Here is a 14733-nt window from a genome sequence, read left to right on the forward strand (position 1 = left end):
GGCTTGTTGATGTATCTGCTTCTTTCCTCGCCTGACCATCTTCTCTGTGGCTGTGGGTCTCCTCTCCCCTTCTTATAATAGCACCAGTCACACTGCAGTATGACTACATTTTAACTTGCCAAATTTCATTTCTAGTGGCTCTACTTCCAAATATGATCATATTCTGAGGTACTGGGGAGTTGGACTCCAACATATGTTTTTGGGGGCCATGGTTCAACTCGTAACAGCTGCTCTGCATTATGTGGCTGGAGAATGGGCAGGAGTAGAGGCAGGAAGTCTAGTAAGACTGACTGCAGTTATCCACGATAAGATGATGCTGGCCTGGGTCAGCCTCACCAGAGGCAGCAGATCATCTAGAGCAGCCACTGGAACCGAGCCAAAGGGCAGAGTTTAGAGAAGCAGTTCAGGACTCCAAAGAAAGTCTCACTGGGCCTCCAAACCCCTCATTTCCCCCAGGAAAGAGCTGTTTAGCCTCTCCATGAAAATCTCCCCTTGAGCCCACTTGTCTCAGAAACCATCAAGGGGAGCCAATGCAGCTCAAGCAGTTGAGAACCCACCTCCCACATGGGAGATCCCAGGTTCAGTTCTTGATGCCTCCTGAAAAAGCAAAAACAAACAATAAGCAAGAACAACCAACTCAGGAAAACAGATGTGGCTCAGTGGTTGAGTGCTGGCTTCCTACATATGGGGTCCGGGGTTCAATCCCTAGCCCCCAGAACCTCAACAACAACAAAAAAGTAACCATCACAGGCTCTTGCTGGGAGGAGCCACTTACATGGTACTGAAGTCGGAGCCACATTAGCCAACGTAACAGGGCTGAGGTTTCTGCCTTTTGTCCAATCCACAGCTACCATTTGGATTAGTGTAGAAAAGCTGGGCCTCCTATCAAGGGTAAAGACTGGGCTAATGCTTTTACCTTTGGACCAGGTAGGACCCAGGTGTTGAGAACATCTAATAGGAATTCAAAAGATAACATCAAATAACTAGTGAGGCACTAACTCTTCAGTCCCAGGGTTTCCTTTCCATTTCCTTTGAAGTCTGAAAATTTAGGCCCTTTCAGTATAAACCCCCATTCTCAGGTTCTATTAGAAAAGTAAGTCGCTTCAATCCCCCCCTCCCCCCTCCCCCCCCACACATATACACACTCCTCCCAATCACATCTTCATCCCCACCCCTGCCCTTTTCCCAGAAGTAGAGGACTCAAGGCCCTGGGCTACCTCAGAGTGGTCTCAGGGCTAATTCTGCTTGGATTATTCCTGGTCTTTGCTGTACATGCAGCAAACAGTAAGTCATTCCATTAAACCACATCAACTCGAGGGTTCAAAAGAGAGACACTATGATGTCTGGCTCTACACAGCACAGGAGTGACTGCTTTTCAAATCAGAAGTCCCATTGCCTCTTAGCTAGTAGAGATTTGTTGTGGAGTTGCTCATCTTGCCATCTGCTTGTTTTGAAGGAAGCATGATCATGGGGAATTATACAGAGAAATACAATCCCAACAACTTGGGAGGTACACAGAATCCCTGATTTTCCTATGGCATCAGATTTCTGGGCACTAACTCAGGTCTGTCTCCCAGAAGTTATAATCAGGAGCAAGTGTCATAATGAGAAAATTACTGGAGAGCAGGTCCTCCTTCACCCAAAGCCAGTGATGCTGGAAGTCAAGAGAATGCTGGTCTCATTCTTTGCACTCTGAAGAAGAGCTGGGGAAATGTAAAGATGCTAAACACTCATCGCAGGAGATGTGGCTGTTGTTCCACTGGGTGATCCAACTGGTCTGTTTATTTCTCTGAATTTGGCTGTTGTTGTTGCATGATGGCTAGGAAGAGCAAATAACTATCCTTTTAAGAAAAGGAAGCTTTTACACTTCTCCCCTTTTTCCAGCTTCTAACCTTTGTTCCCTTTTAAGAAGAAAAGAGGGAAGCAGATGTGGTTCAAGCAATTGGACTCTCGTTTACCATATGGGAGGTCTAGGCTTTGATTCCCAAAGCCTCCTGGTGAAGGCAAGCTGGCCCATGCAGTGAGTTGGCCTGAGTGGAGAGCTGGCCCACATGGAGTGCTGGCTCGTACAGAAGTGCTGCCCTGTGCAGGAGTGCTGGCCTGCACGGCAAGCTGGCCCAAGCAAAGAGCTGGCACAGCAAGTTGACGTAACAAAAAGAGACACTGAGGAGAGAGAAATAGAGACACAGCAGACCAGGGAGCTGAGGTAGCTCAAGAGATTGAGCACCTCTCTCCCATTCTGGAAGGTTCCAGGATCAGTTCCCAGTGCCACCTAAAGAGAAGATAAGCAGACACAGAAGAACACACAGTGAATGGACACAGAGAGCAGACAATGGGGGAGAGGGAGGGCAGGAATAAATAAATAAATCTTTAAAATAAAAAAAAAGAGAAGAGTTAAATGTCATGTTGAAAATGGTCCCATAAACACCTTTGAATCCTCATGGTAAACAAATAAAAGCTTTATTGGGTTTCTTTTTCTTTCGTTAAAAAAAAAATGGGACATTGACAACAAACTGAGTTTGGACCCCTGGGTTCACCCAACATTAAGCAAAGTAGCCCCAAATAAACATGGCACAGCTAATGCAGATAATGAGGTTGATGTCCAAAAGGGTTTTCATGAGGGGGTTTTCTTCCAAGGAAGCTATGACAGTTTCCACTTTGCTCATGGGCTCCTTCTTGCCCTTGTCCTCCATTCCACAGAGCCACAGGATGGCTTTCACCACTTTGGACTGCTTTTGAGTCACATCACCTAAAAAGACACAGCAAAGAAAGGTCTTAGAGGTGGGCTTTGTCCCCCAGAGAAGGGGAAAGAGGGGACTAACAGGATGTGTTCTGTGCTCTGTGATAAGTACTTTATAAACCTTTTTTTGTTTAATTCTGAAAGATTGGTATGTTCAAAATTTTTACCATTTTCAGATGAAATTAAGGCTCAGATGGTTAACTAAATTGGATAAAGCCACTCAGTTACTAAAGTAGTGACAGCTGAGGGCTTTAGACCCAGCCCTACCTTATTCTCTTCTCTGAATCACATTGCTTTCCAGGAGGCTGAGAGAAAAGGAGGACTCTTGTGAGAAACTAGTTCTCCATTCAGAGCTAGGGCTGCCAATACAAACACCTGTGAGTCAGGCAGGTGGTATAGCTGAGTCAAGAGAGGCATATTTCCATATTAAACAGGTTGAAATATTCTTCCCCTATACCGAGAAATATCCTCTCTCATTTTTCTGGAAACACATGGCATTCTAAATCTATCCTTTAGTTTCCTACTTTTTGTCACTATGCATTCATAGCCATAAACACAGAAGAAAAAAGAAAAGACCTATGTATGAGTATAAATGACAAATTACAGTCTCAGGACCATAGATATAATAGGGAAAGGTAGTGACCTTGGCTAACTGGAAGGCATAGGCCAGGTCTAAGGGACAGATGCTTTACAACTCCAGACATCTTTTGCCATACAGGCTTTGTGTTGCCAAATCTTCCCATCTTTTTATTTTTTTAAAGATTTATTTTATTTATTTCTCCTCCTTCCCCCATTGTCTGCTCTCTTGTGTCCATTCGCTGTTCTTCTCTGTCCACTTGCATGCTCAGCAGCACCAGGAATATGTGCCTCTCTTTTTTTTTTTAAGATTTATTTATTTGTTTATTCCCCCGCCCCCCCACCCCAGTTGTCTGTTCTCTGTGTCTATTTGCTGCGTGTTTTTCTTTGTCTGCTTTTGTTGTTGTCCGGGGCACAGGAATCTGTATTTCTTTTTGTTGCGTCACCTTGTTGTGTCAGCTCTCCGTGTGGGTGGCGCCATTCTTAGGCAGGCTGCACTTTGTTTGGCGCTGGGCGCACTCCTTGCGTGTGGGGCTCCCCTATGCGGGAACACCCCTGCGTGGCATGGCACTCCTTGTGCACATCAGCACTGCACATGGGCCAGCTCCACATGGATCAAGGAGGCCCGGGGTTTGAACTGCGGACCTCCCATGTACAGACACCCTAACCACTGGGCCAAGTACACTTCCCTGTGTCTCTTTTTGTTGCGTCATCTTCCTGAATCAGCTCTCCGTGTGAGGTGCCACTCCTGGGTGGGCTGCGCTTTTTAGCGTGGGGCAGCTCTCCTTGCAGGGCATACTCCTGGCATGGCACTCCTTGCGCATAGCAGCACTGTGCATGGGCCAGCTCAGCACATGGGCCAGGAGGCCCTGGGTTTGAGCCCTGGACCTGCTGTGTGGTAGGTGGATGCTCTATCAGTTGAGCCACATCCACTTCCCAGATCTTCCCATCTTTAAAGAGAACATGGAAATCTGGAATTTCATGTGAAATCTCCTGAGTTTTAAATGTTGACTCACATTTTATTAAAATGGTGTGTAGGCCAAACCAAAATTGTTTGCAAACTGCCAGTTTGAACCCACTAATTTAGAGACTGCTAATAGTACTTCAACCTACCTCATGGAGTTGTGTGAAGACTAAATGGCACTCGACAAGTCTTTGCTATTAATGCCCATCTTAGTGTTCTGTTAAAGATAATAAAGAATGTTCTTTGGGTGGCTGGAGAGTAGGGAAGGTCCAGACATTGGGAGTCAGGGCATGCTAAATCCCAAGTCTGCCCTCTTTTCTGGCTTGTGCTTTGATATAAAAATTTCCCTTTAAACACAGAATGCTTCTTGAGGGTCCTGCTATTAATCAAGGAGAGGGGCAACTCACAGCTTTGGTTTTTGGACATGTCTTCTTGGGCAATCTCAAACTGGATTCTGGTGCTTCTTCCCTCCGGTGTCCCATTCTGAGGGAAGGTGAGAGGTGGGGTAGATGTTGGTGGCACCTGTTCCTCCTGGACCAATGGGTCATGACGAGTAAACCAGGTCAGGCGACTGACCTAAGGAGCAGAGATGAATTGTGAGAGGGTGTGCTGCCATCCCTCTCCCCCATCTTCTTCCCAAACCTAGGCTCAGTGTTCACATTTGGGTCTGCTGTGGTCATGTCCTCTCACCCCACTGCCCAACAAGCTTCAGCTCCCTGGCACTCTTCAAAAGCAATGGTCATTTCCCCTATTTATTCCCCCACCTTACTTCAGCAGCCCTAATTCTCATTTTGGGATCTTAGGCTCCCTCATTCTAGTCCTCAGGATTTAACACTAGCCCTAGGGTATGGGGATACAGGGATGAGCCACTCAGTTCGCCCCTTCCTCTGGTCACAGGATGAGTTGGTTCCTAGTGGGGAATGTGTTCTAAGCTGACTCCATCAATGGGAGTAAGGAACTTTGCTGGCATTCTGGGACAAATCCTCATGCTTTAGCTTAATTATCAGAGAGGATGCATCCCTAGGAGCAGCTGGCCCCACATGGGGTCTCAGAATAGAAGTAGAACTGAGAAGTGAATTCTGATGATCTTTTCTGCGTCTTGAATCAAGTTGTTCCTAAAGTTCAACCCTGCATTTTCTAGCTTTTTGAGCATTCAATCATTTCTACTTAAGCCAGTTAGGGTCTGTTTTTTGTCACTTGAAACAAAGAATCATAGTGGGTCCAGCAGTCAAACCTAAATATACCATTTCCTTAGAGGGCGGCTCTGTGAACCAGGTCACGGTGGACACAGCAATCAGGGTGACCACAGACAGAATCATGGACAGGTAGAGGTAGTGGACATCCTTCACCACAGCTGGGCGCTCATCTGGCTGGTCACACAAAGGCGGTGGGTAAATAAAGTCCAGGACCAGCCTAATGAAGCCTAGAAGCAGGCCCAAGATCAGGCCCGAGAAGGCACCCTGCAAATTAGAGCAAAGCCAGAGAAATCAAGGACCACAAGACCATCGGCTCCTGTGAAGCTTTCCCCAGAGTTTTCTTGTACCTGTTCCTGCAGGGGTCAATGATTTATAAGGTATCATAGCTGCTGATTTGAATATCTGTTTCATATAGGTATTCATTTACTCATTCCCCTTAAATTCAGTTTCCCTGTTTAATGACAAAATACATCAAAATACTTCTGAGAACCCTCAATGCTTTTATTTCTCCCAAAGGCCAAGTAACACCTCCTGTATCTTCCTGAACAGAACTTCACTCTCTCCTCCAAGTCAAGCCCACCCTCATGTGTCCTCCCAGTCCCCTCTACTCCCAGCCTCCCCCAGCCCTTGTGGGCTGAGATGGGAGGTGGTGCTTTGTTATTTTTTTTACTTTTCCTTATTTGCCCCTGAAGTTCTGATGCCCCCCTACTTTTTTTAAGTCATTTTTTTTCTTTTCAATGTTAAAAAACAACCACGCAGGTACAAAAAATGACACAAAACATATAGTTAATGAATTATTATAAGGCCAATACCCTTGAAACTACAATCCAGGTCAAGAGATTGAATTTTGCCAGCCACTCCAGAAACTCCTCTGTTAGCATCTTCCTGCCTTCTAGAAGTAAGCATTGTCCTGACTTTTATAGTAACCACATTCTTATATTGTTTCTTTATGGTTTTACCACCCTATTGATAAAAGTGATAAAACCATTACAAATATATATATATAAGAATTTTTGTAAACTAAACCTCATTTAGTCTTGCCCAGTTTTCACTTTCAAGTCTCTATTTTTTTTACCTTTTTCTTGTAGTAACATATATACAATTCAAATTTCCCCATTTTAAACATTTTCAAGTGTGCAAGTTAGTGGTATTGACCACATTCACAATATAGTGGTACCATCACCACCGTCCATTACCCCAATTTTTTAATCACCACAAACAGAAACACTGCACCCACTCCATGCCCCGCCATCTCCCCTGGTGTTTGGCTATTGCCTGGTGAGTCTGATCCCAAGCTACCTTCTCATTGGTCCGCTTCCAGAAACATCCCATGATGAAGACCACAGCCACAGGAGGCTGCAGGTAGGAGCTGATGGACTGGATGTAAATGAAGAGTTGGCCACCCTGGCTGGCCTGGACTACAGGAATCCAGAGGATGGAGGCCAACACCAGCAGCAGCACAAACACCCTGGGAGAGAAGTCACTGTCAGCGCTGTTTTCCCTGAGGTCATCTCCCTACTGGCCTTGCACTTAGTTCTTTTTTTTTTTCCACAGATATAGTGAGGCATAGTTTATATAACACAAAACCCACCTTGTTGTGAGCATACAATTTAGTAATTTTTAGTATAGAGTTGTGTAATCATCATGAGCCTTAATCCAGTGTTTGAACATTCATAACTTCAAAAAACCTTTCCAGTTTATTCCTGCTCCTACCACCAGCCCTAAGCAGCCACTAATCTATTTCTGTCTCTACAGGTTTGCCTTTTCTGGGCATTTCATACAAATGGCATTGTACAATATGTAGTCTTTTGTGCTTAGGTTCTTTCATGTAGCATAATGTTTTTGAGGTTCATCCATGTTGTGGCATTTGTTAGTATGGTATTCCCTTTTTTTGTTGAAAAGTATTGCATTGTAATGAATATACTCATAGATTGCTTATCCTTTATTAGTCAATGGACATTTGGATTGTGTCTACTTTTTGGCTGTATGAATAATGCTGCTATAAGCATTTGCTGACAAGCCGTTTTAAAATTTTTAAAAATGTATTGAAGTATATCATTCACACATAAACATACATAAACAATAAGTGTATGGTAATTGTTGCAAACGAAAGAAGCTTTTTTCTTTTTTGTAAATCTCTATGTCTGCTTTGTTAAATTGAAAATAAACCAATAAAAAGACAAAAAAAAACCCAAAACAAAACATATGTAACATCATAAAGGACTCTCGTACCTTACCCTACCACCAATACCTTGCATTGTTGTTAAACATTTTTAACTAATGATTAAAGAGCATTGTCAAAATATTATTACTAAACAAAGTATTTTTCTCCCAACCCATCCTATTATTATCTTTATATCATTTATATATGAACATACATAGACAATAAGTGCATAGTAAAAGTTGTGAACCTACAAAGCAAACATGCATAATATCATACAGGGGTCCCATACATCAACCCTCCACCAATACCTTGCATTGTCGTGAGATGTTTGTTATAAATTATGAAAGAATACCTGACAAGTCTTTTTGAGGACATATGTTTTCATTTCTCTTGGATAGATATTTAGGAGTGCAATTATTGAGTTGTATGCTAAGTTTTTAACTTTTTAAAAAAACTGACAAACTGTTTTCCAAAGTAGTTGAACCATTTTATACCTCCAACTGAAATGAGTGTTTCACTTTCTAAACATCTTTTTGATTATAGCCATTCTAGTGGTTGTGTAGTGGTATCTTAATGTGGTGTTCATTTTCATTTCTCTAATGACTAATGATGCTGAGCATCTTTTCATGTGCTTATTAGCCATTTTCATATCTTCTCTGGTGAAATGTCTATTCACATCTTTTGGTGGTTTGTCTTATTGAGTTTTAAGAGTTCTTCATACATACTAGGTACAAGTTCTTTACCATCTTTATGGTTTGTAAATCTTTTCTCTCAGCCTGTGGCTTGTCTTTTCATTTTCTTAATGTTATTTTGATGAAGTCCAATTCATCATTTTTTTCTTTGGTGAATTGTGCTTTTGATGTTGTACGTAAGAATTATTTGTCTAACCCAAGGCTGAAACAACCGTCAGTTGCAGAAACAATCCTCAGTGCAGAGACGCAGGATGCTTATTTGTGAATGTTTTACACATAATTTACATACCAGTCTTTTCAGTTCCCCTACCCCATTTGACTTCAGGATTTTGCAGAAGGCTTGGTATAGAACCCTCCCCCAATTCCCTAAAACTCCCTCTTCTCTTCTACCTTGCTTTCTCCTATTTATCCCTCAGATCCCAAGCCAGGTTGGGTGGCTCTTCTCTGAAAGAAACCTCTGACTCCCCCATCATAACACTCATCAGAGTTATACTTGCCTATTTACATATACTTCTTCTCCACATTCCCTGAAGACAAGAATTGAGTCCTTTGTTTTCATTGCTATATGTCCAATACCTGGCATATAGTACATGTCATTGAGCAGCCTTGGAGTGAATGAATGACTTTTCATACATAGAGCCCTAGAGCTATCAGAGGACGCTGAGCTAGCTTGGATAAGTTGCTGGTTGAACTTTGCCTAGGTGGGCTTGGCTTTATCCTCCCTGGGTATCTGAATTTTCACTGTCCAGCGCCACACAGAAAGGCCTTCCTTACCTGCCCACAATCATGAGCTCCTTCTCAGATGCCTGAGGCCGGATATGATTCCAGAGATCCATGGTAAAGATGGTGCTAGCACTGTTAAAGATGGAGGTGAGGGAGGACATGAGCGCCGCCACCATCACAGCCATCATGAGCCCACGGAGCCCTGGGGGCAGAAGGGAGGTCTATAGGCCTCAGGCTTTTTCTGTTCATGGCTGTTGCCTTCACTCAAGACCTCATCACCCCCAGTCCAACGCCAGGTGATCCCAAGGAGGCAGAACCTCAGAGTTGGAAGCAATGGGCAGAGCCTCAGAGAGGTGGGTCAGACAGAACCACCTGGGGAGCCAGAACCTTGGCTTTTGGGGGCTAGTGCCCTGGGACTCAGCCTCTCAGCCCAGAACCCATTCCCTCCCACAGCTCTCCTGTCCATCCTTCCCTCAGAGCAGAGCCTGGTTAACACCTTCCTTTCTTGGTGCTGTGGGAAATTTCCCTGAGTTAGGGGACATTACCTGTGGGCAGGAGTTCCAGCACGAGTTTGGGATATGCAATGTCAGAACAGCCAGAGGGATTGCTACACACCTTCTGGCAGATTTCTGGATCTGCACAAGCCACTTGATCTGTGGAGGAAATATAGGTCCGAAGTTGAACAGTCAGACTCTCAAAGCCCCAGGCCTTGCTGAAACATAGCATGACACTAAGCAGAACCAGGAAACAAGGGGAGTGATTGACAAGGGCCCCAGAGACCAAGCTTTGTCCTTCCTATAGATTGGTGTCCTTTGCATGGGCCTCCTACCCAACACCTACATAGCACCCATTTATACTATAGGAGGTAGTATAGCATAGTGGATAAAAATAGTCTCTGGGAAGCAACTCAAATGTCCATCCACAGGGGGATGGGTAAATAAATTGTGGTATAGTCACACAATGGAATATTACACAGCAATACAAAAGAATGAATTACTGATAAAACAACATACATGTATCTCAAAGACATTATGTTGAGTGAAAGCAGCCAAGTATAAAAGAGTGCTGACTGTGTGATTTCATTTATGAAAAATTCAACACCAGATAAAACTTCTGTGGTTATAGGAGTTAGAATAATGGCAACCTCTGGTGGGAGAATATTAGCTGGAAGACCTTCTGAGGTGATGGAAATGTTCTATCAATTCTGTGCTAAAGAACTTTCTGGAGTTGTAGAAATATTCTATATCTCAATCTAGGAAATGGATATATAGGTTATGTTCAATACAAGCTGAAATTTTGTTACTTAACCTCTTTGAACCTTAATTGCTGTATCTATAAAATTGGAATAATATCATAATTCTACTACATGCTATCATAGTGAGAATTGACAGAGATGTATGTGAAGCTTGTAGCACAAAGTCTGCTGGTACATAGAAAGTGCTGAATACAATCTAGATATAATTTTTGTAACCCAAATAAAGCTGTGCTACCTCGTTGCCAGTCTAAACAAAGTGTTCTACATCAGTTTCCATTCCCCTGCCCACCAAGAAAAAACACTGAAAGTGATTCAGGGGGAAGCAGACTTTGCCCAGTGGTTAGGGCGTCCGTCTACCACATGGGAGGTCCGTGGTTCAAACCCTGGGCCTCCTTGACCTGTGTGGAGCTGGCCCACATGCAGTGCTGATGTGTGCAAGGAGTGCTGTGCCACGCAGGGGTGTCCCCGTCTAGGGGAGCCCCACATGCAAGGAGTGCACCCTGTAATGAGAGCTGCCCAGCACGAAAGAAAGTGCAGCCTGCCCAAGAATGGTACTGCACACATGGAGTGCTGACACGATAAGATGATGCAACAAAAAGAAACACGGATTCCTGTGCTGCTGACAACAACAGAAGTGGACAAAGAAGAACACACAGCAAACAGACATAGAGAACAGACAGCTGAGGGGGCGGGGGAGGAGGGGAGAGAAATAAAATAAATAAATAAATCTTTAAAAATAAAAGAAAGTAATTCAGATATTTACTGAAGTCCCTTGTAGGTGCAAAAGGAGAATGCCATTGTCTGACACATTGCAAAAAAAATTTTTAATTCTTCTTTTCCCATCTCTTCCTCAAACACTCACACAGAGTATGAAATCCCCTCCTGTAAATCATTCTCATTTTTGACTTACAAAAACTCAACCATGCTGACTCAGATTTTCTCTCTCCCCTCTTCTTGCATTTATGTATCAATTCCTTTCTCTCTGAGCAGCTGCTTAATTTCTCTAGTTAAATCCATCCAGCCTTCCTGGCATCCTCATTCTTCTCTACCTATTACTGTCCCAAGCAAACAAGCATAGGCCTCCTATTTAGAAGACAGAAGAGGAGAAAAAAAGTTACACATATGTGCCTATGTGGCACATAGGTGCTCACATTTTTTTGTGGGGAGAGGTTATCACACTATTATTATTATATTTTTGATAACCTTATGAGGAAAGTAGAAATTTTTTTTCTATTTCACAGATGAATAGAAACAGGAAGAAAGGAAGTGATCTGTGGCCTTGGGTTCCTGTGCCTGGATATGCACAGGGTTCTAACTTGCTGCTGTTAGTAGCTCCACAGTCTCTGTCTATGGTGGGATGGACATGGGCTGCTATACCTGAGAGACTTCCCAGCTGTGTGGTACTGAGTGTGGAGGAAGGGAATGACCCAACAAGGTCATGTGAGAGCCAGAACTTAAACCCAGGTCTCCCAACTCCCAGTCCAATTTTTCAGAAAGGAAGAACAAAAAAGTGTATGCTTTTTCATTTTCAGTGACCATGGCAGTGACCCCACCCAGGACTTAACCTACTGGGGATGGGTGAACTGCATCCTAGCTCACTGGTGTTCCTCAGCCCAGAGTTCATCAAAGACTTGGGGACCATTACAGCTCTGTTTTGTCTCTATGGTTTTGTAACTGTGTCTAAATGATGCCTTTCTAGTCACCTTCTGTCTTCCCCAGCTCCTCACATCTGGGTAACCAATGCTCCTCACCACAGTCTCAAGGCCCAGTTCAGCTGGACTCCATTATTACTTCTTAAGTCTCTTTTGCCAAGTGGATCTAGGAACCACTTCCATAAATAACCCCCAGGTTCTCCCTCTTCTCACTCCAAAGGCCTTGGTCCTTCCTCTGATTGCTGGCACTGCCTTTCAAACCATCTTCTATGACAAGTGGGAGCAACCCCAAATCTTAGTTTAGGCGGGGGCACAGAGCCCTGCATGACTCAGGCCAATCTCCTCCCTGGTTTTGACACAATATTAATTCATAATGACCATTTGACTGATGCCTCAAATTCACAAAGGTCTTCAAATGAAGATGTCTCTAAATTTTTGTTAGTGTTACAGATGTTAATTTAGGACATCCTCTCCTGTAAGAAAAAGCCTCTCTAGAGATTTGGTGAATAAAAGGACAAATCTTGCTTGTTTAAAACTCTGGAGGATGGGAGAGAATGAAGAAAGATTTCCCAAATGCTAAAAGGATGGAAGAGAAAAATATCAGGTAGAAAACTTCCATCCTCCACACTTGGTAACTACACAGCTGGGCAGAAGCGGCAGCCCGGGTCCCTCCCACGATGGACAGAGACTGTAGAATTACTCACAGCAGCAAGTAGAATTACCCACAGCAGCAAATTAGAACCCCATGCATATCTAGGCACAGTAACCCAAGGCCACAGAGGCCCAAGGTGGAACTACTGAGAGGTGCTACATACAAAAGGGAACCCAGTGTGGGATAAAGAGAGAGACACCATAATAGAACTTCTGGCAAGAATTTTTGTGCCCTTACTTAATCCAGTTTCTGTTGGATTGACCATATAAACACAAAGTGGACTTTTCTGAAGTAACACACCTTTCAGGATTTTCCCCATCTGATTTTCCAGGATGGGATACTGTAATGGGGAAGAAACCAGGGACAGGAAATTCTCACACACAAAAAGAGTAGATTAAACTGAACTGCTGTAAGATAAGATGGGTCCCAGAACTGAAAAGTGTAAGGAAATTGAGGCACTGAGTGAGGGAGAGAAATTAAACAAATCATAGGAGTTGGGGAGAAAATTCTGCCCAAAAGTGAATAGAACAGATGAAGGTTTCCAGAGAAGAAACAAAGGAAAGGAAGCTCTCTCCTGGAGGTGAAACAACTGCACAAAAAGTGCACTCTTAAAAATTGCACCTAACATCCAGGGCAAGAATCAAATGAAGAGCTGAGAAAATCTGAAGTTAAACACAAATTATTATAAAGATCTATAATAAGTTGGACCAACTATTAATGAAGGACCATAACACAAAGTCAATCAACAACAAAACCTAGATGAGAGGAAGAGCTGGACTTTCAGAGTTACCTCATCATGATAATTATATGCCTAGATATCAGGAAAAATTACAAGCCATACTATGAAACAGGAAGTTGTGGCTCAACCAGAGGAACAAATTAAAACTTCAGAGAAGACATAGAATTTGGAACAACTAATCAAAGATATTCAAACAAATATCCTAAATCAGTTCAAGGAGATGAAGGAAAATATGGGTAACAAACTAAAGCATATCAAGAAGACAATATCTGAACATAAAAAATAATTTGAAAATATAAAAAGAAACATAACAGAAATTATGGGGCTGAAAGGCACAAGAATAGAGATTTAAGATATACTAGAGGTGTACAACAGCAGATTTGAACAAGCAGAAGAAAAAATAAGTGAACTAGAAAACAGGAAAATTGAAATCATACAGTCAGAAGAATAGATAGTGAAAAGAACAGAAAAAAAAATTGAGCAGTATTTTAGGGATTTGAGTGAGAGCACAAAGTACACAAATATATTCATCAAAGATATCCTAGAATGTGAAGAGAAGAAAAAGGGGCAGAAAGGATATTTGAGGAAATAATGGCCCAAAATATCCCAACTCTTATGAAAGACATAAATATATATGTTCAAGAAGGGCAACATACTCCAAATGGGATAACGTCTAATAGACCTACTCCAAGACAAACTAATCAGAATGTGAAATGCCAAAGATGGAGAATTCTGAAAGCAGCAAAAGAAAAAGTGACATATAATGTACAAGGGATTCTCAATGAGACTAAGTACCAATTTCTCATCAGAAACTATGAGGCAAGAAGGCAGTGGTATGTTATACTTAAGGTATTGAGAAAGAAAAGTTGCTAGCCAAAATTCTTTAACCAGGGCGGTGGACTTGGCCCAGTGGTTAGGGCATTCGTCTACCACATGGGAGGTCTGCAGTTCAAACCCCAGGCCTCCTTGATCCGTGTGGAGCTGGCCCATGTGCAGTGCTAATGCATGCAAAGGAGTACCATGCCATGCAGAGGTGTCCCCCGTGTAGGGGAGCCCCATGCGCAAGGAGTGCGCCCCGTAAGGAGAGCCGCCCAGTGTGAAAGAAAGTTCAGCCTGCCCAGGAATGGTGTCACACACACGGAGAGCTGACACAACCAGATGACACAACAAAAAAAAGAAACACAGATTCCCGTGCTGCTGACAACAGAAGCAGACAAAGAAGAAGACATAGCAAATAGACACAGACAACAAAATTCTTTAACCAGCAAAACTGTTCTTCAAAAATGAGGGAGAGAGTAGAGCAGATATAGCTCAGTGGTTGAAGGGCTGCTTCACATATACAAGGTCCCAGGTTCAATCCCCAGTAACTCCTAGGAAAAA

General features: G+C 43.1%; 1 protein-coding gene across 4 annotated transcripts in view; it reads right to left on the reverse strand.

The window, feature by feature from the left end:
* Positions 1-2438: 2438 nt before the first annotated feature.
* The window catches only part of SLC5A11 (solute carrier family 5 member 11), an 83335-nt gene continuing 71040 nt past the window's right edge, over positions 2439-14733 (reverse strand). For all 4 annotated transcript variants that reach the window (XM_004477078.3, XM_004477077.3, XM_058286255.2 and 1 more), the window contains 6 exons: positions 9601-9708; positions 9107-9257; positions 6776-6944; positions 5525-5740; positions 4688-4856; positions 2439-2749 (listed from right to left, as the gene is read on the reverse strand). In XM_004477078.3, the coding sequence (XP_004477135.1) occupies positions 2544-2749; positions 4688-4856; positions 5525-5740; positions 6776-6944; positions 9107-9257; positions 9601-9708 (1019 nt within the window). In that variant the 3' untranslated portion in view covers positions 2439-2543. The remainder of the gene's footprint in view (positions 2750-4687; positions 4857-5524; positions 5741-6775; positions 6945-9106; positions 9258-9600; positions 9709-14733) is intronic.

The sequence above is a fragment of the Dasypus novemcinctus genome, chromosome 23 (genome assembly GCF_030445035.2).
Source record: "Dasypus novemcinctus isolate mDasNov1 chromosome 23, mDasNov1.1.hap2, whole genome shotgun sequence".
Lineage (NCBI taxonomy): Eukaryota > Metazoa > Chordata > Mammalia > Cingulata > Dasypodidae > Dasypus > Dasypus novemcinctus.